Source organism: Nansenia antarctica (assembly GCF_963989245.1).
Source record: "Nansenia antarctica genome assembly, chromosome: 4".
NCBI classification, from domain to species: Eukaryota; Metazoa; Chordata; class Actinopteri; order Argentiniformes; family Microstomatidae; genus Nansenia; species Nansenia antarctica.
Window position 1 is genome coordinate 25,042,415 of NC_137689.1, and position 25,971 is coordinate 25,068,385.

The 25,971-nt window shown below is 45.3% G+C and overlaps 1 protein-coding gene across 1 annotated transcript in view; it reads left to right on the plus strand.

The window, feature by feature from the left end:
- Positions 1 to 25,732, plus strand: part of LOC308155917 (H-2 class II histocompatibility antigen, I-E beta chain-like) — a gene marked incomplete at both ends in the record, with an annotated part of 77,146 nt that extends 51,414 nt beyond the window's left edge. Inside the window, one exon of the mRNA XM_080529282.1 lies at positions 25,701 to 25,732. Coding sequence (XP_080385408.1) covers positions 25,701 to 25,732 — 32 coding nt within the window. The remainder of the gene's footprint in view (positions 1 to 25,700) is intronic.
- Positions 25,733 to 25,971: the final 239 nt, after the last annotated feature.

Below are 25,971 nucleotides of genomic sequence, written 5' to 3' on the forward strand. Positions count from 1 at the left end.
GCCTACAGACAGAAGTTTAGGAATTGGAGGAGAAACAAGAGTCAGACACATCTTGAGTTTACAAGAGAATTAGTTTTGCATTTCAATCGCTGGTGCAAGGCGTCTGATGTATATGATATTGATGATTTCTGTGATCTGATTGTACTGGAGCAATTTAAAAATGCTATTCCCCAGAATATAGCCACCTATATTAGTGAAAAGCAGGTGACTACTCCTGCTGGAGCTGCTGCGTTGGCAGATGATTTTACATTGATTCATAGCAGGGGTAGGTTTGGAGAGCCGCGCACGTTTGGTGAGTCTCGCGCTTATGTGCCAGAGCCTGGATTTCAGAGGAGTACCTTTGGTTTTGATATGCCACCTGCTGGTCAGTCAGTTGCAACTGATTTTGGTCGTAGAGGTCAGAATAGTTCAAGGAGTTATGAGAATCAGAATAGTTCAAGGAGTTATGAGAATCAGAATAGTTCAAGGAGTTATGAGAATCAGAATAGTTCAAGGAGTTATGAGAAAGTGTGCAGTCACTGCCATAAAAAGGGGCATGTTAAATCTGAATGCTATGCTTTAAAGTCTACGCAGGGGTGCTCAATACGTCGATCGCGATCGACCGGTCGATCGCAAAGGTAGTATGGGTAGATCGCATGGCATTGAACAAAACGGAAGAAAAAAAAAAAAAAAAAACGGAAAAATATAAAAGTTCGCCTATCATCCATCCTCACTATGGCTTTTGCCACTTGATTGACGTACAGGTAAGCCAGTCTGAGATCTGATCTTTTCACCTACACCTAACACGCGGTTCACCACGCATGCGCAGTCAACATCACCAACTACAAAATACAAAATACCAGCGAGACTAATTACCTAGTTAGCCTTCCAATTTCTACTATTTACTATATAATACTAAATAAAGGCTATCCAAATGAGTGGGGAAGCTGGACCAAGTAAGAAACCAATAACGTATAACTTCCATCCAGAATGGGAGGAGGACTTTTTTACACAATATGATATTGGAAATGCGTCTGTCTGATCTGCAAATCTACAATGGCTATTTCGAAGAAGGGAAATGTGGCAAAAGAGCGAAAACGTACGGCTGCAACGATAGCTTCTTATCGCGTCAGTCACGTTCTTGTTAAACACAAGAAGTCATTCAAAGACGGCAAAATTGTGAAAAAAGTTTCTCGAGGCTGCAGATTGCCTTTTCGATGACTGATCCACAGTGGCTGATGACACCTTGCAACCAGCTCCTACAGCCCTGACTATTAGAAACTAGCTGCCTCCTCCCAGTGCCAGGTCTCCCACTAATGTAGAGAAATGCATTTATTTCCTCCTTTCAAACTAGGGAACTACCTGTTTTGTATCTGGTTTACTTTTCTGTTTGTTGGATCAGTAGTTGGCTATGTGTTGTGTCCTGTTTATACCGCCAGTGGGCGCTAGTATGCTAGTGATGTATGCAGTGACGGAAGTGATGTATGCACTTACGGATGTGAAGAGAAGGAGTTGAATAAACGTGGAAGTGAACAGCAGCTGCGTGTCTCCCGGTCTCATTCCTTTCCTAACTACTTGCTTACTACAGAATACCACATTTTTGGCGACGAGGATGGCTATTTCCGTACCCTTACCTACACCGTTCATGCCTGTGCCAGGCGAACCTGCTATTTCTTTTCCTACTTGGTTGAGAATGTTTGAAAATTACATGCTCGTAATTGATGCTACCGGAGAAAAATGGCCGGAGGAAAGAGCGCGCGGTTCTTCTCCATGCACTTGGGACCGAAGGACAAAGACTGTTCTACACTCTAAAGGATACGGGTGTTACCTACACTTCTGCCGTGGATGGACTGAAAAAGTACTTTGTTCCTAAGGTGAATGTGATTGCTGAACGTCACAAATTTCGACAGAGAGCTCAGGGTCCTGACGAGACGGTTAATCAGTTCCTTGCTTCATTACGCGAGCTAGCTGCAGCTTGTGAATTTGGTGCCATGGAGGAACAAATGATTCGTGATCAACTGATTGAGCGTGTTGCTAATACACGCATACGAGACAGACTTTTGCTTGAATCGGACTTGTCTCTGGACAAAGCTACTTCAATGGCCTTACAAATCGAGGCTGGACTACGGAACTCCAACGTTCTCTCTGGAGCTACAGCTTCGGTGAGAGCCATCGAGAAACAGCCGACGAGGAGGAGGTTCGACAAGGGCAAGAAGAAAGCTCCGACGACGACTGCACCTGCCACGGTCTACAGCCAGCCAGCTACAACTGGGAATCAGCGCGCCTGCTTCCGATGCGGATCCACAGGACACTTAGCTAACAAGCCTACATGCCCGGCGGTTAAGGTGACTTGCAATACATGCGGAAAAGTTGGACATTTTTCCAAGGTGTGTAGATCGGCTCAAAAAGAGGTGCGTGAGGTAGTGGTGAATGACGTTACTGTGCTTTACATGCAGGGGGCCGTCGTGAATGATAAAATTATGTGTACTGTACGAGTTGATGCAAATTATCATTCCCATGATGTTGAGCTGATAGTGGATACAGGCTCATCTGTTTCTATTATTCCAGAGAGTACTTACCAGACACTTTTCCATACATGTGTCCTTGCTGAGCCTACAGTGAATCTGCTTACTTACTCCAGAGAGAAAATTCCTGTTAAAGGTTGCATGCATGCTACAGTTGTTCATAATGGACATTCAGTTACAGGTTCATTGATAGTGGTTGAATCAGGAAATGCATTGCTGGGACTAGATTTATTTGTAGCATTGCAGATGTGCATTGAGGGTAACAAAATTATTACTGTTAGCTCTGCTAGCTCTCCTACTGTGCTCCGAGCACCTACTGTACAGAGTACCACTCCACAGACCGAACCAGAGGTTCTAGTACAGGAGTTAGGGTGTGCAAAAGGTTTTATGCACAAAATACAGGTTAAACCAGATGCTGTGCCAGTACAGCAGAAACTGAGGAGGCTTCCGTTCTCAGTGAGGCAGGCTGTGACCGATGAGCTCGCAGATCTACAGGAAAAAGGCGTTATAGAACGTATAGACGCATCTCCATGGGTTTCCCCTATAGTTGTGACCCAGAGAAAGGGGGGAGGAAAGCCTCGCCTGTGTGTTGACCTCAGAGAACCTAATAAGGCAATCATCAGTGACTGTCATCCCTTACCGCACATGGATGAACTGTTCGCTGAGCTCCGTGGAGCCACAGTCTTTTCTACTATAGACTTAGCCTCTGCTTATCACCAGTTGCCATTGCATCCAGATAGCCGTGATTTAACTGCGTTTATCACGCATGAGGGTCTCTTTCGTTTCTGCCGAGTGCCATTTGGCCTCGCTTCTGCTCCTTCAGCTTTTCAGAAAATGATGTCGACTGTACTGACAGGCCTGCCAGGCGTACAGGCCTACCTGGATGATGTGATTTGCTACGGCATCACACAGCAGGATCACGATGTCAGCCTACGGAGAGTGCTACATGCTCTAAATGAAGTGGGACTTAAACTGAACATGCACAAGTGTAAGTTCAACCAGAAAGCTCTGCGCTTCCTGGGCCACACTGTGTCCAAAGATGGTCTTCATCCTGACCAAGACGGGGTCAGTGCTGTGGCGAACGCGCCTGCCCCGCACGACACATCCTCCCCTCCCTGCGGTCCTTCCTAGGACTTGCATCGTGGTATAGTAAATTCATACCTGACTTCTCTACTGTGGTGGAACCGCTACGTGCTACACTCAGGGAATCTACTGACACTAAGTTTGAATGGACAGCGGATGCAGAGTCCAGTTTTACTGAGGTTAAGAGACTGATTACTGAGAGTCCTACCTTAGCATTATATGATCCTGAGTTACCTACTTATGTCACTACCGATGCTTCTAACTATGGATTGGGGGCTGTAATGAGCCAGATTCACCCAGACAATACAGAGAGAACCATAGCTTTTGCGTCCAGGACACTTTCTCCTGCAGAGAGAAAGTACTCTACCGTCGAGCGTGAGGCGCTGGCATGCGTTTGGGCGGTGGAAAGGTGGAGAACCTACCTGTGGGGACATCGTTTTGTCCTACGCACAGACCACCAAGCGTTGACAACCCTACTCACTTCCAGGGGTACGGGTCGCGCAGGTCTGAGAATAGCGAGATGGTCTGCACGTCTACTATGCTTTACTTATGATGTCACTTACCATCCAGGGAAACGTAATGTGACTGCTGACTGCTTGTCCAGACTCCCTCTGCCTTCGACAGGAGAGGTGGAGGAGGAGCCAGACATGGTGGCTACTGTGTTCACAGGTTCCTCACATGCCATATCTGTGACCGAGTTCACTGCTGCCTGTGAGGCCTGTCCTGAACTGACTCAACTGAGACAGCAGATACAGAAAGGTTGGCCAAAATGCAGTAAGAATGTGACAAAGGAACTTGCTCCATATTTTAGAGTGAGAGATGAACTGGCTGTGGATGAACTACTTGTCATGAGAGGCCCCGACCGTGTGGTTGTTCCTATTACACTACGGTCTAAAGTGGTAAACTTAGCTCATGAAGCGCATCAGGGAATAGTGCGTACTAAACAGAGACTACGAGAGCTATATTGGTGGCCGCAAATGGACAGATGTGTCCAGACATTAGTAGGCTCATGTGTACCCTGTCAATACAATGACAAAACAGCCAAAACTGCGCCTGCACCACTTACCCCAGTGGAACTGCCAGGTGGACCATGGGAGAAGGTGGCCATTGACATTGTTGGTCCCTTTGACTGTGCGACATGGGACTGCCGTTACGCTATTACACTCACAGACTATTACAGTAAGTGGCCAGAGGTGGCGTTTGTCTCTACTGTAACTACAGAGGCGGTTATTAGCTTCTTGACTACAGTGTTTAGTCGTGAAGGTAACCCTTCCTTCCTGGTCTCTGACAAGGGATGTCAGTTTACCTCCCATGCTTTTGCAAGCTTTCTGGGAGAGAGAGAGATAAAGCACCTGCGTTCCAGTGTTTATTATCCAAGAGCCAACGGGGCTATTGAGAGATTTAATCGAGTTCTCAAAGAGTGTATTCAGACGGCTGAGAGAATGCACAAGCCATGGAAACATGCAGTAACAGAGTTCTTACTGAACTATCGCGCTACGCCGCATGCTACTACAGGAGCTACTCCCTTTGAGTTGCTGAGGAACAGAAAGATGCGTACAAAACTAAATGTCCTCCCTGTCTCACAACAAATTAAGTCACATGAGAAAGTGCAGGAGACAGTGAGACGCAAGCAACAGGAGAGTAAGGAGTACACAGACAGAATGAGGGGAGCGAAAGTGCCCATGTTCCAAGTGAATGACACCGTACGTGTCCGCAGACCGGAGCATGTAAAAAAGGGATCATCAAGATTCACAGAACCGCTGACAGTAGTTAGTAAAGCAGGACAGAATACATACCTGCTCAGTGATGGTCGAAAATGGAATGCATCCAAGCTTACACGCTTCCCCAAGGATGCTCTGTCTGGCACCAGTGGTGAAAAGGAGATTGAGCTAGAGGAGTTCATGGTGCCCGAGAGAGAGAATGTGTTTAATGAACCAGGTCCAAGAAGGAACCTGAGAGTCAGAAACCCACCTAGGTGGCTGGTAGACTTTGTGCCGTAGAGAACGTACTAAAAGGGTAGGATAGAACACGGTTCTAACTTAGTACAAAAAGGTCCTACAAGGCAATGACAAAAGTGAATGTTCATTTCATGTTTCACTGTCATAAACTGTTTATTGTTGTTATTCATTCTGCTGATTCATTCATTTTCATTTCCTTAGTTTTCATTTTATTTCAATTGTACTGACACCAGTCTACAGAATATTGCATTCTTTGAGTACTGTAATTCCTTTAAGAAAGGGGGAAATGTTGTGTCCTGTTTATACCGCCAGTGGGCGCTAGTATGCTAGTGATGTATGCAGTGACGGAAGTGATGTATGCACTTACGGATGTGAAGAGAAGGAGTTGAATAAACGTGGAAGTGAACAGCAGCTGCGTGTCTCCCGGTCTCATTCCTTTCCTAACTACTTGCTTACTACAGAATACCACACTATGGTACTGCAGACTGGCTGTCAGTGTGTGAGTGAGAGAAAGTGTGTGTGTGTGTGTGTGTGTGTGTGTGTGTGTGTGTGTGTGTGAATGTGTGTGAGCGAGAATAGCAAAGAGGGAGGGTTTGTGATGGTCTTCTCCTGTGGCTGTGTGACAGAGAGAGGGAAAGTGTATTGTGAGTTTACTATGCAGGCTGGGAACTGTGTGTGTGTGTGTGTGTGTGTGTGTGTGTGTGTGTGTGTGTGTGTGTTTGTAGTACGTGCATGTACGTTTGCGATGTTGAAACTAGACTGGTAGATCTTGGCAGACTGGCTACTTGAAAGATCTTGGTTCCAAAAAGTGTGAGCACCCCTGGTCTAGAGGTAAGCCTTGGGCTCCAGTGTCTCATGGGGATGGGGCTAAAGGGGCTGGTTGCGCGGCGCCGGTGGTGCAGCGGGTTAAGTCTGCTGCCCAAGCCTGTGATTCGCTGTCCCAGGTGCGCTCTACACATGTTGAGTCTCCACAATCCCCTGACCTTGAATCTTACTTGCCATTCCTTACAGATGGTTTGGTGTCCCTCGTCGGTGGGGATGAGAAGGTCCCAGTAAAAAAATTACGGGATACTGGGGCATTTGATTCGTTTATTTTAGCTTCTGCTTTGCCATTTTCTGATGCCTCTGACACAGGTGACTCCATTCCCATTCGTGGTATGGGTTTGGCTGTATTGCATGTTCCTCTGCACAGAATAATTCTTTCATCTGATTTGTTTCAGGGTGAGATGACTGTGGGTGTGCGCCCAGCGTTGCCCTGTGAGGGGGTGACCATGATCATGGGTAATGGCTTGGTTGGTGCACGAGTGTGGGCAGATGTGGCGCCACCTGTGGTGGTTACGTCTGTGCCAGTATTTAAAAGCAAGCCTGATGAAAGTGAACGGGAGTTTCCTGAGGTGTTCACTGCGTGTGCCGTAACTCGTGCCATGAGCCGTGCCACGCCTGACCCTGACAAAATGGTGGATGATGTGGAGCATGTGATATCACTGTCTGATTTTCCCCTGTCTGTCCCTCACAGTGAACTGGTGAGAGAGCAGCGGGCAGATCCAAGTCTGAAAGAGCTGTTTGAGGGAGCTCTCCCTGCTGGGGGGGTGAGGAACAGCGCCCATGCCTATTTCATTCACAATGAGGTATTGGTGAGGAAGTGGGTTCCCCATGGCGTTGAGTTTGTGGGAGACCCCATTTACCAAATTGTTGTGCCATCCAAGTATCGCAGCTTGGTTCTGCAGGTGTCACATGATGAGGGTGGACACCTAGGAGTTTCTAAGACCTATGATCGCATCCTCCGTTACTTCGTTTGGCCTCGCCTTAAGAGGGATGTGGCAGCCTATGTAAAAACATGTCATACATGTCAGTTGACAGGAAAGCCGAATCAGAGCATTACACCGGCTCCATTGAGTCCGATTCAGGCAACCAGTCAACCGTTTGACCATCTCATTATTGATTGTGTAGGTCCCCTCCCTCCGTCTCGTACTGGGGCTAAGTATTTGCTGACAGTTATGTGCCAGGCTACCAGGTATCCTGCAGCTTTTCCCTTACGCAATATCACCACCAAGTCTGTAGTCCGTGCCTTGACTCAGTTCATTTCAATCTTTGGCATACCAAAAATCATCCAGTCTGACCAGGGTTCTAATTTCTCTTCCCATCTGTTCGCTCAGGTCCTGAAACAGCTGCGCGTTAAGCACAACAGGGCGTCAGCCTATCACGCGCAGAGCCAGGGCGCATTGGAGCGATTCCATGCAACTTTGAAATCTTTGTTGCGCGCCTACTGTACTGAGCTGGACGGAGATTGGGAGGAGGGGCTTCCTTGGATGATGTTAGCCGCCAGGGAGGTGAGCCAGGAAAGTACGGGTTTTAGTCCCAATGATCTGGTGTTCGGACACACAGTACGTGGCCCCTTGGCCGTTATCCAAGATGATTGGAAAGAGTCCGAACCATCAAAAAACTTGCTTAGATACGTGCTCGGCTTTAAGCATAGGCTTTATGAAGCCGGTGAGCTGGCAAAAGAAAAACTAGCTAGTGCACAAAAGAAAATGCAACGCCTTTATGACCGCCGAACTGAGCCACGGAAGTTTAGCCCGGGTGATCAGGTTCTGGCACTCTTGCCCATGGTTGATTCCCCCTTTTGTGCTAAATGTACTGGTCCACATACTGTAGTAAAGCAAGTGTCTGATCTTAATTACCTGATTGGTACACCTTCTGCCACATTAATTTATTGAAACCGTATTATGACCGTGTGTCTGATTCTGTGGAGCAGGCGTCAGTTCCTGTTCTTCCGGCGTGTGTAGCCAGTACAGTAGGGGATTCCCCTCAGGTGGTGGCAGAGCCTGAGGAGGATGGCCTATCCAGTCCCGACCAGGAGTTGTTGACTGGAAGATTGAAAAATTCAGAGTCCCTTCGTGATCTTGGGAGCTCGTTGGGGCATTTAACAGAGGTTGAATGTACCCAACTGCTGCATCTTGTTAAGGATTATCCATCAATTTTTACGTCACATAAAAGGGAAGGACAATGTAGTGGCAGATGCATTGTCCAGGGCCCCTTGTTAAAATTGTTTTTGTAAAATTATTTCCTGTTTTTACCCTTCTACTGTTCCTGCTCCTCTTAATTATGGCTTCATTGGTACCTGTTGCCGAGGTTGGAGTAATGGTGGTTGGTCCTGAATACAGGTGATTATATATTATTTTACTGTGGGGTGTTTCCCTGTTGTGCAGTGTTCCCTTTGGGACCCTGTTTCTATGGGAGGGGGTGTGACGGCCCTGGCCCCATATATTGTCCTGGCCTGTAATAACATCTGTTTCCCTGTCTGCAGAGAGGCCTCCTGCTGGACAGGGTTACTAATCAGGGGAATACAGATCAGCTGGTGGACAGCTGATTGTGCCCCACCTGGTTCCAGGATCCGGGACATATAAAAGACCCATGCAGGCCTCAGTATGGAGGCCCCCTTCTAGGCACCATTATTCTTTATCCTATTTTGTTTGTTGCTTGTTTCACACCATGCAACACTCACCTCACCACTTTCCACTACACTCACATTACACCACTGATTTACTGACTACCACACCTCATCTTATTATTGTTATTGGTCTCTATTAGTTATAATAAAACATTTCTTATCATTTACTTTAAGATCGCGTGTGTGTCTCCCGTTTTTGTCATGGTCATGAGCCTGGCCGTGACACTAGCTATACGAATTACTGCATGCATGATTTATTTCCGTGTCATGCCACATAGCTACACGGCCCATCTCACATACAAGACGCCTATATTACATAATAATAACAATCGAGCATGTAGGCACAATATTGTAGCGTGAACGCAGGAACAATCGTCAGCCAGACGGACTTACATATTGAGCCTCAGTGCACCGCTCAGACCCCCCGGGGGGTCTCAAATACCCGGCGAGTTACGTGCCCTTTTAATTATTTACTATTCAGCCAATATGTCCAATGTTTGTCTTATTTATAGGCCTATGATTATTTGAATGAGATGAATTTGTACTACTGTATATTATGATGATTAATTGAGATGCATGATCAGTTGTGGAAGTTGAGTCCTAGGGCGAATAGCTAGATGTTGGACTGTCTCCGTCCTCCGAATCTATGTCTGCCTGATCATCGCCCATAATAATAAAGTGGCTTTTATAATACACCTTTCTGGCTGTGTGTTTTGTGCGCTCCCTCTCCTGACATTTTACCAATACCCCTAAATCAGGGGACCCACATATTTTATCACAATATGTCCAGTTGTATCTTGTAGAAATTGTGGAAGCAAGGCAAGCAATATTGGTAGAGCCTATTGTAATCAGCCTGCCTGGTCCGACTATGTAACAATTGAGAATGGAATGTTGTGGTGCAACAAAATCTCGCACGCTGTGTGCATTGGGATGCGATTTTTTATGATTTTCTCATAGACTTCAATGGTGTGAGTTGAAAATTGAATTCTGCGGTGCAACAAAATTGCATCGCACGCCGTGTGCATTGCAATCGAATGTTGTCGTGCAACAAAAATCGCACGCCGTGTGCATTGGCCTTAAGGAGTCCAAGGAGGCCTTGGAGTCAATCAAAATCTAAATGCAATCCTTTTTTGTAAAATGAATTCCACTGATCATATAGATCTGAGTTAATGAGTTATGAAATTTAACATACATTTCACCAATAGTTATCATACATTTTTTGTTGGTAAGTCAGTATCTTTTATTTTTTACAAAACATTGTGGTGGCTGCCAGTGGCGGCTGGTGCTAAAAAATGTGGGTGGGGCACAGCAGTGTTTCCTCCAGGATTTTTCACATTAGTGGCGGGGGGGTCCTCTTTCGCTTTCGTTTGATTTTTTTTTTCAGCGTGCACGCGCACGTTTACCCGTACCTCCGCCGTTCTGTTCGTGGTGATTTTAGAGGCAATAGATTTTTTTTTTTATATTATTACTAACACCAGAAGACAAGACATACAAACTGTGGTGAGCTACATTGCTTGTGTAACATTAGCTAGTAGCTATCCATTTTTCACTCATACACGGCCCGGAAAAGTGAACAGAAATACAACGCTGACTTACGGTGGTATCTTCCGGCTGTCTTCACAAAGAGCTCCAGGATGCTTTCGCTTGAGGTGCTTGTTCATTGCAGATGTTCTCCTGTGATAGGCCATTTCATTTCTGCACAGTTTACAGACCACCACATTGTTTCCTTTTGTGTAAAAGCCGGAAATTGCAAAACGTCACGTTTGACGTCAGACTTAACAACCAGATATTCAGGACGCACATTTTTGCGCCCCGGCCTAGAAATAGATAGATGCAATAGACTTGCATTGACCGGCGCCCCGACGCCTCCCCCTATGTATTTTAACAGTGAATTTTACACACACACAGATAAAATGTTTATTGTATTGGAGGATTTTTAATGAATGCTGATAGGCGCCGACAGAATATCTGCCGTATTTTGTGAATAAACAATGTTCATTTAAAAAAAAAAACGTTTCCAAATCGCAACTAGGAAGTGAAGGTGGGGAACTAGGAAGTGAAGGTGGGGGCGGCGCCCCAGCGCCCTCTATCGGCCAGCCGCCACTGGTGGCTGCACTGTCTCGGTAGTGACTGCACTCTTTCGGTAGTGACCACAGTATTTTGTTTGCAAGGTTGTATCATATTCCCACAACCTTATTGCTTAATATTAACTAATAATATGTCTTAAGTTGGGAATATTACAAACAAATATTTATTATCAATAAAATCACTACAGAAGTGATCATGTCACTACCGCAACTGTACCATCTGTTTCGGTAGTGATTGTTTCGGTAGTGAGTTTGAGCTAATTCCTAGCATAACTCAAAAATGCTAACAAGCACATGTGTACACTAGTGCAAGCTGCCCACCGGGGACTGGGATCGAATCCCAGCTCGCCAGACCCGGATATGGCCGGGGCACACACAGGGAGCGGTATATTGAGCGGCCGCTCCCGAGAGCGGTATAGGAATATTTCCGGACAAGGATCCGTCGCGCAACAGCGCCCCCGGGGTGCCGGAATAACAGTGCTGGGCTCGAGGAGCCAGTCAGCTAGTCTGCCTGGCGGTCTCCTCTGGGGCTGCCGGCCACGGGGTCGTGCGGCGGATCCTACGCAATAGGCAGGGGATAATTGGATGCTAGGTTGGGTTCAATTGGATACCAAATTGGGTGAAAAAGGGATAAAATCTGAAAAACAAATGTATAAAAAATAAAAATAAATGATGAGAGGTAACTACTCACCATGCAGCCATGAGGGACAGGGATGCAGTGTCACTTCATGGTCAAAAATGCAAGGGTGTGGCTAAAAACCAGGCTTAACCTATGTGTAAAACTATTTGTGTTTCGGTAGTGACATGAAAGCGTGGGACAAACATTTTTGAATAATGTTTTTTAATTTAAAAAATAAACCCACAATAAATCTAAATATTTTGAATTCTGTTTAAAATAAATCAAAAAGCTATTTTAAAAAACATCATTTAAAATAAGGACAAAAATACAAAAAGTATTATTTTCATGGATTGAAATTTAGGGCTACAGGGTTGGGACAGCCACTTCCCAATAGAAAGTACTCTATAAATGATGATTTTGTATATATTTAGCTTATTACTATCTATTTACTGTCTTGTGTTTAAAAAGATCATAACATAATGTTAGTAAATATCTAAGGTCTGAATTCTTAATTGTTTTGTTAAATAGTTGTTTTATTGTGGGACGGCAGTTTGATCAAATTCAGTAGAATGGCCCATATATATTGCTAAATAAGCAATAAATCCTGTACGCATACAGGGGACCTTTAGTGTAAGACAGTTATTTGATCGGGTGAGGTAAAGGCCAATATTCTGACTTAGCGGTGAAGAAATGTATGGTGGCAATTTCCCAAGCAGCACCTTATAAATAAACAGAAAATACCTATTTCGCCTCATTTCCAAGGATGACCAACCAACCATGTTATATAAAAGACAATAGTGAGTGTTGTAATTAGCACCCGTGATAAATCTAAGGGCAGAGTGATAGACTGAGTCAAGTGGTTTTAGCGTTGAAGACGCAGCATGTCTATAGACAGGGGTGCACATAACTTTTTGGGGCCAGTGCTCAGAGGAGCACCTAGGGATGCTGCTTGGTGCTCCCCGAGCTCGCGAGTCACGACCCGTCCCACAGGATGGATAAAAAAGGGATACATGGATAACTTATATTAGCAAAACGACATTTATTCATAAATAAAGATGAACGAACAAATGATTGTGTGCAAAACAAAATAAACAAATGCAAAATCAAATGACTGCTCTTTAAGCATGAAAGTCTGTCAGACTCCTTTAAACACAATGAAATCAACTGACATCTCTTTAAGCACTAACTGAATGTCTGTTCTTTAAACACAATGAAATCAACTGACATCTCTTTAAGCACTGCTCTGTTCTGTAAACACTGAAATCAACTTTTCAACAAAAAGTTACAGCCTAAGCATTTATTTATGCTACAAGCTTAATCATCATCATCACTGCTCTCTTGACTGCTGTAAGTTATCACTGTCCTCAATTTCAACCATGGTAGAGGATGTTGTAGGCCATCACTTTAAATAGCTCATTATTTTGATTGTGCAACAAAGTCTTTTTTTTCTTCTTTCTTCTAATAGAATTCCCAACCATATTCCCTGGGTCAGGGGTCTAGGTGCGATAATGAAGCTGTAAAACAAACGTCTGAACGTTTGAAAGCTTCAGAGAAAAGAAACGTGAAGTCCCTTGGTGTTGTTTTTCCTTTTAGCGACGAGTCGTTCGGGACTGAATTTTCACGTCGGCGTGATAACCGTGCAATACGCGATACGCGGGACGCGGAATGAAAGTACGAGTTACGATACTTTCCGAATGTTTTCGTGAGGGGAGTCGCCGTGGTCGTCGTGATGGATTACTCGTCGGGCCTTCGGCTGAGGGGACGGCAAATAGTTACTTACTTGGTGGGGCTTGCTTCTTGGACCCAGGCCCAGCTGTTGGTGCGCAAAAGCGCTGATCTGCCGCTGATCTGCCGCGCAGCATGCATTTTGGCGACGCATGCGCACTGGCGCACCAGTTATGTGCACCCCTGTCTATAGATCAAATCACCATAGTCCAAGACAGTGGCGGCTGGTGGTAAACATTTTGGGTGGGGCACACAGTGTTTGCGGGGGGGTCCTCTTTCGGATTTTTTTTCTTCGCGTGCACGATTTTTTTCCGCGTGCACGCGCACGTTTACCCGTACCTCCGCCGTTCTGTTCGTGGTGATTTTAGAGGCAATAGATTATTTTTTTTATATTATTACTAACACCAGAAGACAAGACATACAAACTGTGGTGAGCTACATTGCTTGTGTAACATTAGCTAGTAGAAAGGCATTACTTACACCACATCCAGTTAGCCAACTCCGTTTCTCATAAACCATGGCAGTGAACGCCCGGTTGTAAACTCGTCCCCGATCTCTTGTTTGTTGATTTATTTGCAAATCGGGTCGTTCCGGTCCAAGCTCTTTAATCAGTTTCTGTTGTTGAATTGAACGCCTTGAAAACGGGTTTTCTTTAAGCGAGACAACCAAATTGTCTTTTAGTTCAGAAGCACTTCTCCCAGTAGGACATGCAGCCGCCTCCATTGTTTCACTTTCAAACTAATGTGAGCCGCCAAAGTCACGTAACAGTAATGAGGTCTATGAATGAATGGACTTTATTGTCATTGCTACAGTACAGGTACCAAACAACGAAATTTAGGAGGGGTGGCTCCCCTGGTGTTAGGAAAGGGAAAAAAAAAAACTTTTAGAAAAAAAAAAATCACAAGAAGGTAAGGAGCTGGTTTACATAAATAAAGGCTATGTACACAATCCACTGTACTATACTGTACAGATAGTCAACTAGGGTTGTCATATTGCACAATAGTATTTTTTCACGTTATTTAAAGTGTCACAGTTTGCAGGCTTGAAATGTACATGTTTGTGCCTCAGCACTACACCTGGTTTTTTCAGTCCAGCAGCTGCCATACAATCCGTCCAGACTGTCCAGGGCCCAGAACTTAGGTCTTTGCTGTGTTCAGGGCCTGGACGGCCCTGTGGTAGAAGCAGTTCTTCAGTCTGTTTGTCTTAGCGGCCAGGGTCCTGAACCTCCTTTTCGAGGGCAGCCTGGTAAAGTGTACGTGCCCAGGGTGGGTCGGGTCCCTGGAGATCTTTGAGGCCTTCCTGAGACAGCGTGTGTTGTACAGCTCTTCCAGAGAGGGGAGGGGGGCGCCGGTGATCTTCTGGGCTGTTCTCACTACTCTCTGTAGCGCATTTCTCTCCGCTGTTGTGCAGCTGGAGAACCAGTTGCAGATGCCGTAGGTGAGGATGCTCTCCACTGCGCCGCGGTAGAAGGCCACCAGTATCTCCTGCTTGTTGTGTTCCTTCCTGAGGCATCTCAGGGTGTATAGCCGCTGTTGTGCCCTCTTGATGGTGCCTTTTGTGTTGTCCTTCCAGGTCAGGTCGTCCCGCATGTGATGTCCCAGGAATCGGAGGGTTGAGACTCTCTCCACGCTCTCTCCGTCGATGAGCAGGGGCTGGATCTGGACTTTTTCCTCCTGAAGTCTACGATGAATTCCTGGGTCTTTGACTTGTTCACCAGCAGGTTGTTAACCTTGCACAGCTTGCTCAGTTGCTCTACCTCATCCCTGTACGCCGCCTCGTCCCCCCCCGAGATACATCCCACCACGGTGGTGTCGTCTGCAAACTTTACGATGTAGTTGCTGGGGTGGACGGGGGTGAAGTCGTAGGTGTAGAGGTTGTAGAGGATGGGGCTTAGCACGCAGCCCTGGGGGGACCCAGTGCTGAGGCTGAGGGCTGTGGAGGTGTGGGGGCCCACCCGCACCCTCTGGGGGCGGTCGGTCAGGAAGTCCTTGATCCACGCACATATAGAGTGTGATAGACCCAGGTCTAGTAGTTTGGTCACTAGCCTGTCTGGAAGGATGGTGTTGAAGGCGGAGCTGAAGTCCACGAAGAGCAGTCTCGCGTAGCTGTTTCCCCTCTCCAGGTGGGATAGAGTGGCGTGGAGAGTCGTCGCGATGGCGTCCTCTGTGGACCTGTGGGCTCTGTAGGCGAACTGGTATGGATCCAGGTTGGGCGGGAGGCGTGTGACTATGTGGGCCCGGACTAGTTTCTCGAAGCACTTCATGATGATTGGTGTGAGTGCCACCGGGCGGTAGTCGTTTAGGCAGCTCACCGTGCTTTTCTTCGGGACTGGGATGATAGTTGAGGTTTTCAGGCAGGGTGGGATGGTGGCCTGGGACAGGGACTGGTTGAAGATGTTGATGAAAACCCCGGCCAGCTGGTCGGCGCAGTCCCTCAGGACCCGTCCCAGGACGCCATCCGGCCCAGAGGCTTTCCTGGGGTCCACCGCCTTCAGCATGCGTCTCACTTCATGCTCTGTGAGGGTGAGGCTGCTGAGAGCTGGAGAGAGTGGTGTTTGTGTTGTGGTTACCTCCGTTCGCCCCTCGTCGAACCGGGCGTAGAAGGAGTTCAGCTTTTCCGCCAGCAGAGGGTCATCCTCTGCGGCTGTGAGCCTGTTGGCTCTGAAGTTTGTCATGTGCTGAACCCCCTGCCACACCCGCCTGGAGTCGTTGCTCAGGAAGCATTCCTCAATCTTCTCTCTGTGGTCTGCCTTGGCCTCCCGGATGCCGCGCTTTAGGTTAGCCCTGGTGGTGCTGTACAGCAGTGTGCCCTTCCCTGCGAAGAAGGCGTTGTCCCTCTCATTGATCAGTTTTTGGACCTTCCCAGTCATCCATGGCTTCGTGTTGGGGTAGACCCGGACCCGTTTGTCCACGGTGACTGAGTTGGTGCAGTTCACTATGTGGTTCAGAACCGACGACGTGAACTGTTCCAGGTCCTCATGCTCATATTCCTGCCATGAGGTGTCATTTAGGCAGATCTGCAGTGGAGCGGACCCTGCTGGCCAGGTTCTGACAGTCTTAGTGGTGATGGGACACTTTTCCTCATGGTAGTGCAGGCTGGGATCAGGAGGGTTGACACATGGTCAGACATGCCTAGATGAGCTAGCGGTCTAGCCTTGTAAGCACGCTTGATGTTGGTGTATACCTTATCCAGTGTTTTTTCTCCTCTTGTTGCACATTTAACATGCTGATAGAACTTGGGTAGTACTACCTTCAGGTCAGCATGATTAAAGTCTCCGGCGATAATATGGACTGCCTGTGGGTCCGCGCTTTGTTCACCACTGATGACGTCATATAGCCGCGGCAATGCTAAGCTACCATCCGCGTTTGGTGCAATGTAAACACATGTAATGTACACTGTGTTGAATTCCCTCGGGAGGTAAGTGGGTCGGCATTTAACAGTCAAGTATTCCAGGTCTGGGGAGCAGTGGCTACTTACAGTTTTCGTGTTTAAGCACCAGCTGTCCTTCGTAGATATAATGAGCCCGCCTCCGCGGGTCTTCCCACTAAGCAAAGTCCGGTCTGCCCGGTGTAGGGTCCTTCCTTCTAGGGCTACCGCGGAGTCCAGGATAGTGTCATTTAGCCAGGTCTCTGTGAGAATAATCACACAGCTATCTCCCACGATGTTATTGGTAACGACATGCAGTCTCAATTCGTCCATCTTGTTTGCCAGAGACCTGACGTTGGATAGGAAAATACTCGGCAAAGCAGGTTTATTCGGGCTTCTCCTCAGCCTGGCTAGCAGGCCCCTGATTCGTCCTCGGCGTTGCTTACGGTCTCGCCTCCGACGTTTGCGCTTGAGTGTTGGGAGAGCGTAGTATTGTTCACCCGGCGACCGAGCGATGTCGAATGGGATTCTCTGCTGTTCCAAGAATTCTATTGTTACAGTCCTCTCATTTTGCACACCAACTTCTAGTAAGTCTAGTCTGCTGTAGGTACTATCTACACAACCGTTCCCTATAAGTACTAAAATAAAAATGTACATACAAATGTACTTAAAAACACTAAAAAAACACCAGCGTTGAAGCCACTCCAAGCCTCGCGTCTGAGTAGCGCGCCGCCATTTTGTCACTGTGTGACATAGATAGCCATCTATGAGCAATGCACTGTATATAAGATGATGATCAAGGGTCTTTCTGCTGCTGACCAAGGGGCTGAGTCCTGTTGATGGGGTCCATTTTTCTTTTAGAGTCTGTAGGCTACTGTATTTGTTTATTAAGATTTCATAAATATGATATATTGTCTGAATTTTTGTCTTGTTTTATAAAATGTTAATTATTTTCATTTCTTGTGCTGGTTTATTATGAACAACATGTAAAATTGCAGGAAACTAGCACAAATAATTGGGTGGGAGAGAGGGGCCGCCGCTGCCAAAACGCGCACAGTTTTGGGTCGCTCCACCGCCAAAAAATCTCACTCCAAACTTTTGGTGAAACTTGGCAGCCCTGACATAGACTATCATGATCAATATTTTTGGTATTTGTAAATAACATGAATTTAGTTTTACTAGCGTTCAGCTAGTTCAGCCAGATATGATAGCTTGGAGATTGGACGATAATTATTTAAATCGACAGTAATGCCTCCTGTCACATGGGCATTCTTCCAGGCCCTAGGAAAACTACCAGCGGCAAGGCAGAGATTAAATATACAAATGAAATGGTCAATGATAGATGGAGCTGCCAATTTTAACAAGAAGGAATCCAGATTATCCTCCCCAATCGGACATCTGGCATGGCTTGCAAGGCATCCAGGACGTCAACAGGTGATACGGGTCGGAAGGTGAAAGGTGCACTAGCATCAGTAGCTAGTTAGCATGTAAGCACAAGATTAAATAAGATTAGATTCAACTTTATTGTCATTGCAGAGTACAAATACCAGACAACGAAATGCAGTGTATACTTCCATGCTGAAAGCTTTTCTGTTCATAACTCTTTTTAGGACAGTGAAAATGGACGTGAGCAGAGAAAAGAGCCCCTGCTCCCCGACTCTACATCGGCTGAGTGCGAGCCCGAAGGAGTGAAGAAAAAGGAGAGAGAGTGGGGACGATGTAAGTATCTCTAAGATAAGAATTTGAATCATGATTCCCAGCATGCTGTGAGAGAAAATTATTATATGTAATAAGCTACATTTAAGATTCAAACTCCATCGTCTTAAATTGAATATCTACAGCAAGCTATAGAAAATGATTTCCTGTTGTCACACAATGAAACCAGTTTCTCTACTTGAAGCTTGACATTGGCTAGACAACAGACACATTTAAATGATTACAAAGACCTGATTGCTCTCTTTTCTCCCGAGATGGACCAACCCATCGAGAGCAGTTTTGGACTTTTGTGTTTCCCCAGACCCAGTACTCTAAGACCAGACTAAACCAGTTTGTGGCTATTCATAGCTTTCAGTCACGTGGTTTCTTCCCTAGCAACCACCAACCTGACGGGCAAAAAGGATCATAGCAACATCGCGCAACATGGCGAGTGGACGCAATTTACCGGCTGCCTACTATTTAGACCACCTCACCCATGAAGAACTAGCAAGATACACGGAAAAGATACACATATTCATAGCTTTCAGTCACGTGGTTTCTTCCCTAGCAACCACCAACCTAACGGGCAAAAAGTATCATAGCAACATCGCTCAACATGGCGAGTGGACGCAATTTACCGGCTGCCTACTATTTAGACCACCTCACCCATGAAGAACTATCAAGATACACGACGGTGATAAGAGAGTAGGATTGACACCATTCAAAAAGTGTTGGATTCCCTGGCTTCTCCTCTATCCGGACACGTTGGAATTATTATCCTAACCCCCGGAGAATCAAAGTTATTAACCCGCAAAAGGTGCCTCCTTGACCGGCTTTGTCCGTGAATAACACCGGTTATGGAGGTGGTACAAACACAATACTATTATTGCTAAATTCACCATCAGTATACGGTCATTTTGAGCCCTTAACCACCGCGCTGACACCCCGAGAAGATATACTTTTAATATGAAACTCGATCAACCGGGCGTTCACCCGCTGCTGGACGAAACTACCGCTACTCCCGCTGTCAGCGGGGCGAGGGAATATTTATATCCGGGAATTCGCTCCTTGCTGTGTCCATGGTGATAGGAGTGGAGGATCGACTCCATTCAAAAAGTTTTGGATTCCATGTCTTCTCCTCTATCCGGACACGTTGGAATTATTTTCCTAACCCACGGGAAATCAAAGTTATTAACCCGCAAAAGTGGGTTTTGCCCGCATAAAGTGCCTTTTGCCCGTCAGGTGGGCGTTTCCACTATGCTGTGACGTCACATGAAAGCTATGAATTGTGTCCCCTTTTCACCTTTGTGTAACTAGGAGAAAGTGGGGGCCGATTCCCCCTTAACCTTCATCCCCCATCATCTTCCTCAATGTACAAGTCCACACCCATTGCTCATGATTGGTCTAAACCTCACCCGTGGGCGGACCCCTTACCTGTGGAAACCTGATTGTATAAATACTGAGATGACATGAATGATCTGGACTTTTTGAGAGGAACTTTGAATCGTTCAGATGCGTCTGACGAACCTGTAAACTTCCTCCTTCTGCAGAAGAATATTAAATATCTTTTCTTATACATCTTGAAACGAAACAGGCTGCCATTATTGAATAATTTGCTCTTACAATGCCAATCGGTATACTTGCTATTTTTTACATCCAAAGCTTAAACATTTCCTCCCTTCTTTCCAGTCACAATTCGACACCATCCTCCTCTACTCCGTCTCATCTGCCCACCTATTCATCTAGGACCCATCCCAGGAGAAGGAAGAAGCAGAAGTAACTTATTGCTTCTCAGAGTCTGACTATTATTGACTACTAGCATTATTAGATACATGTTTGAAAGATGATTTCATAGGATTTTGGCAATACATTTGGAATTCAGTAGGAAAGGACAGTTGATAATCTTGCACCACTGGTCGTATACATGATCAAATATAACCAAAAAACAATATATTACTGTACCAAGAGAACATCCGCTGATTCTGGATGAAAACCACTCAAAAGTTTGATTGAAATATAAATCCTAACTGCTTCATGGTGAAGGCACAATAGCATAGGTAGACACATAGATAATGTTTTTTCTGTCAAATCTTCCATAAAGGTTTTCTCTCCTTTTGGTATGTGATATTTCACCCACTTTGCCCCTCCCGTCACCCAATAGAAGTGCCGCCAGGTATGCCCTTCCATGTACTGTTTTTGTTTTTACTCTCGCTTGAAATGTTTGAACACCCCCCTTCTGCATGTCCTTGTGGACAAGGTTAGATGGATGTATGGTAAAAAGCAGCAGACAATTGTTTTCCAGTCAGTGAAAATGTATTTCATCATCAATTCAACATTCAACATACAACAATCAACATTCAGCAATTAAAAAATAGCCTTCCCACCATGTCCATTATTGGAATAATCCTAGAAAAAAAGATTTAAAAATGCGATTGTCATAGATTGTAAAATAAAATGAAACAAATTACCCCATCTGTTCATATGAGAAAATAAATCTTTATTCATATCATTTTAACATAATGTGGTCATCTATGTGGAGGGATTTGGTGTGTGTTTTGAAATATCATTTGCCTTTGAGACTTTGATATGGCGAGGTATGGCAAGGTTATCAACTCGGATCGAGTTTATTCATGGACATTATTAAAGCCTTTGTGTCATTATGCTCAAGCATCAAACAAGTCACACTGTGGAGTGTCCAAGTGGGCAAGCATGTTTTTTTTCCAAGTCTGTACAGTATTGCTTTTAAGGTCCGTTCCCCAAACCGAGATTAACTTATTTACTTTAAATTCACTTAGGCCTTGACAAAGGTCAAGGATGAAACCCCTCCATCCTCTCCGGTCTTGTGTTCTCCTATTCAGTTGTTGCCATGACAGCCCTTCCACCTTCATCTCATGTTCTTCTCCAGGTGGTTCTCGGTGTTCTTCTCTCCCTCCTGCCTTGTGGGTTCCATGTTAGAACCTGCTTTGAGATTGATTTGTTTGATTTTCGACATGTGTGGCCTATCCATTTCCATTTCCTCCCCCGGTTTTGGATTTCTATGGTTTCTTGTTTGGTGAGTTCCCCCAGGTTGCTGTTTGAGATGGTGTTGGGTCAGGAGATTCCTAGGAGGCGTCGGAGGCAGCAGTTCATGAATGTCTGTAGATTGTTGAGTATGGAGGTGGTTGTCTTCCAGGTTTCAGATCCATAAAGTAGGGTGGATTTGACATTTGAGTTGAAGATTTTTTGTTTGGTCTTGAGTGATAGGTAAGATAGATAAGATGTTAAATGTTGTCCTTGCTTTTCCAATTCTGGCTTTGACATCCTTCTCTGATCCTCCGTCCACAGTAATTATACTCCCGAGCTATGTGAAACTAACTACATCCTCTAGCTGGTTTTGGTCCATGATTATTGGTGTGTTGTTCTTGTTGTTGATTCGCATTACTTTGGTTTTTGATGAATTGATGTTGAGCCCAAGTGAAGTAGCAGCAAGGACGTGTGGTCCATATAAGCACAGTGCTTACCCAACGAAAAAATTAAAAAGGACCGTGAAAATATTAAAATAAAAGTGCATGTAACCGTTTGTTTGTTTTCATTAAAAGAGTCGTATTTTAGGTCCCTGGGCAGCAGGAGTCATTCATTTTGACGTTGCATTTTTAGCGCCACCTGCAGGAGTAAGCACTTCCTACTCTGCTTGCATTGCATTGCATTATAAGCACTTCTCTCTCTGCTTTCCCTCGCGTACATTCGAATGCGTGAACATTTTTTTTTTTACGATGCCTCAGCCCGCTGTTTAATGTGGCCAGGGTAAGCATGCTTACCAGCCAATCAGTAGTTCTTTAATGCCGATAAGAGCTACTGATTGGCTCTTATCACTTTCAAGTTCACTTTACATGTCACCTCTCGCCCGGCAGAATAGCTTATGCTAGCTAGCTCAAACGATCTAAATAATAATAATAATCAATAAGGATAACTTGCTTGATTTTGTGAATATGGACATTACTGTCAGCGACCTAAAGGGATTTCGTAGACTGGACTGGACTGGAAAAACAGAACTACTGGCTAAATGCCGCCCGAAGCCACCACTCACCGATCTTCACACCCAGAAAGGGAGAGTCGCTAGGGGGTTCCAGCAAGCCTGGTATGAGCGGTTTATATGATGTATATGATTCGCGAGGCTGGTGGCGATCTGTGCTTGTTTATATGGTTTGAGTACTGCTGTGCTGCTGGTTATGGCTTCTTATTTAAGACTTCCTCTGCTTATACCTTTGAATGTAGGCCTGTGCCATTGTGTTTGGAGAGAGAGCTGCTTAATCAATTGCTGAGATAGGCCTAATGTCGCTGTCCGTGCCATTGATTCTGGACCAAAAGTGTTTGAGAGAGATAGAGAGGGAGGGTTTGTGATGTGATGTCAAGTGCCTGTGTGACAAAGTGTGAAAAGAAAGTGTGTTGTGAGTTTACTATGGAGGATGGAAACGGTGTGTGTCTGTGTTGTGCATGTGTGCGTTTGCAATGTTGAAACTGGACTTGTAGATTTCAGCAGGCTGGCTACTTGAAAAGATCTTGGTTCAAAAAAGATTGAACAATGAGCACCCCTGATATAGTCGAAACTGGCAACTGTTTTTTTTGTTTTTGGTAATCTGATCACAAAGTGACACTACAGTTTATTAGCGGGTTCTAGGGCATCAAAATTGCATTTCCTTGAAACTGCGTTCACTGATAGCGTGTATGTCTAATTATGTGTATTTCTATATCTTATGCTTACCCAATCTAAAAGCTCACGGCACGTGCCTGAACTGTAGCAGTTATCTCTAGTTCATGTGATCTTTCCTGGGTGTGTGTGTGTGTGTGTGTGTGTGTGTGTGTGTGTGTGTGTGTATATATATATATATATATATACATTTCAAAAAGTATCGCGATTCATTTTTCATCTCATTGATTTAAATCGTCACATATTTGTATCGATAATTAACTGCATCGCGAGGCATCGTTACATCCCTACTCAACAGTAATAATTGTAATATGTCTTGTCTTACTGTATTAATAACAATGACTGATAGGGCTTACTAGTAATGACTCACACGGAGACATGACATGCAGTTGACCATCACTTTACTGAACTGATTCTTATTCAGGTATCTTACAGGTCATGACTGCATCCAATTAGGTAGGGAGCGCCACCTACTGGTTAGGCATATTAACATATTTCACAATACATCACATCTTCCCCCTTAAGAGATATATTCCCCATAAACAAATTAACTAGCATATTCCTGTTTTCTCAACTTTACACTTCAACACATTACAATATTTATTTTTTCATTTTAACATTCCAACCAAAAGTTACTTTCAAACTTATTTTGTCTTTAAACTTAAAATCCATTTAAAACTATAACTTAAATCAAGTATTTCTATCTGATAACAGAATGTTATAACCAAAAATACACAAGAATACACAATTATTTTAGCCTACTACTAAACTAAATGTTGCTATTCAAGTAGAATAATGTTTTGGTGGTCAGATTTGCTAATCAGTCTACCACACCTTGACCTCTTGACTGGTTCTCCCCTGTCCCCAGTTGGTGTCACAGTCCCTTTCACTGGTGACTGTGCAGGTGATGGCACTGGTGTGTCACTGGTGTGTGTTACAGACTTGTATGTTTTGTATTGTGTCCTGTCTGTTTTTGTTTTGCTTTTGTTTGTCTCCCCCTAGGTGAAGTGGTATGCATGTGGTTCCTCCCCTATTGGTTATTGGTTCCTGTCCATCATCGTTGTCTCGTCAGCCCTCACCTGTGGTCAATCAGCAATCATCCCCGGTCATCCAATCCCAGAAGAACCTCTCCTACTTAATGTGTGTTTGTCATGTGTAGCGGGAGAGAGAAGTGGTGGTGTTTTGTTTGAGAGAGAAGTAGTGGTGTTTTGTTTGAGAGAGAAGTAGTGGTTTTGTTTGACTAGTCTGTATAATCTGTTACCAAGAAATCGTTGTTTTTGTTCATAGCTGTGGTTAGTGTGTTGATGACCCCTGTTTTCTCTTTTCCTCGCCAAGGGAGAAGGGCTAGGTAAGATACCCTGGGGTACACTCTGCATCACGTAGAAAACCACTGTCTAAAAACATTAGGTAAGAAGCGAGCGGGTGTCACGCCCTGTAATTCTGTAGCAGGTAGTTTAGGTTCCGGGTTAGTTAGTTTGAGGTATAGGTAGGTCAGAGGTGTAGGGAAGACTAGGAATGTGTTTGTTATTTTGTGACACCGTTCGCATGGTCCTTCTCCCTCCCTTCTCCTACCCTTTTTAAATCCCCGGTAGTTTTGGTAGTTCTTTGTTAATTGTTTAATGTTATATGAATGTTGTAAATGTGTAACCACTTGTAAATATACGTTGCACTAGCAATAAATCATTTTCTTTAAAAGGTACCCTTTTCCGTCTGTTATTTTTACATCTACTAGCAGAGTATAGGCAGGAGGTTGCACTCTCCCTCCCTAGTGGCGAACATCTCAGGGAGAGCGTAACATAAATTGGGGGCTCGTCGGATAATATTTATTTCCTGGGAGCTTATATGTGCTTTGTTAATTAATTGTATTGTGGGTGTGGTGTTTGGTTTGGTAATTTTGTTGTGAGAAATATTGAGATGGCGGCAGGCAGCCATAGTACGGGAGTTTGTTGAGGCTCCATCGTTAGAATTGTTGGAGCAGTGCCGTAAAGCAGACTTGTGTGCCATAGCTCACCAATACTCTATTGATGCACCAAAGACGTTGGTAAAGGCAGAGTTAAGGCGCATTGTGTATGAGGCACTAGTAGGGAAGGGGATCCTGCCTGTGTTACTCGCTCCTCCTGTTAAGACGCCTGCAGCTGCAGAGTGATTTCCAGACAAGGAGGATGACGAAGAGGGGCGGGGTGGCCCTGGCACAGCAGCGAAGGCGGAGGCCAACGCTGAGGTGGCAGAGAAATACCCCAGTAGAGTTTCTATGCCTCTGTATACACCATCGTCTTCTCCGGGGTCACCTGAGTCAGGCAGTAAGGCAACGCGATTGCGGCTCCGATTGGCTCGACTCGAGTTGGAGACACAGGAGAGAGAACGTGAGCGTGACAGGCAGAGGCAGGTGGAATATAATTGCAAAATTTAGATCAGAAGAATGGAACTTGATACAGAGGTCCAACTGCGGTGACTTGAGCTGGAAGGGCAAATGGCTCTGGCGAAAGCTCAACAGTCATTAACACCCATGTCCCCTGTCTCTGCAGTCTCCGTCCTCACCACCAGCACACCAATTTGATATATGTAAAAATATCTCGCAAGTTCCACCTTTTAGAGAGTCAGAAGTGGATTCATATTTTGGTGTCTTTGAGCGCATAGCGGTTTCTCTACAGTGGCCCAAAGATACATGGCCACTGTTGTTACAATGTAAGCTGATAGGGAAAGCTCAGGAGGCTGTGTCTACCTTATCCCTGGAAGATGGTTGTGTCAAGTCTGCAGTGCTTCGTGCATACGTGTTAGTCCCAGAGGTGTACCGAC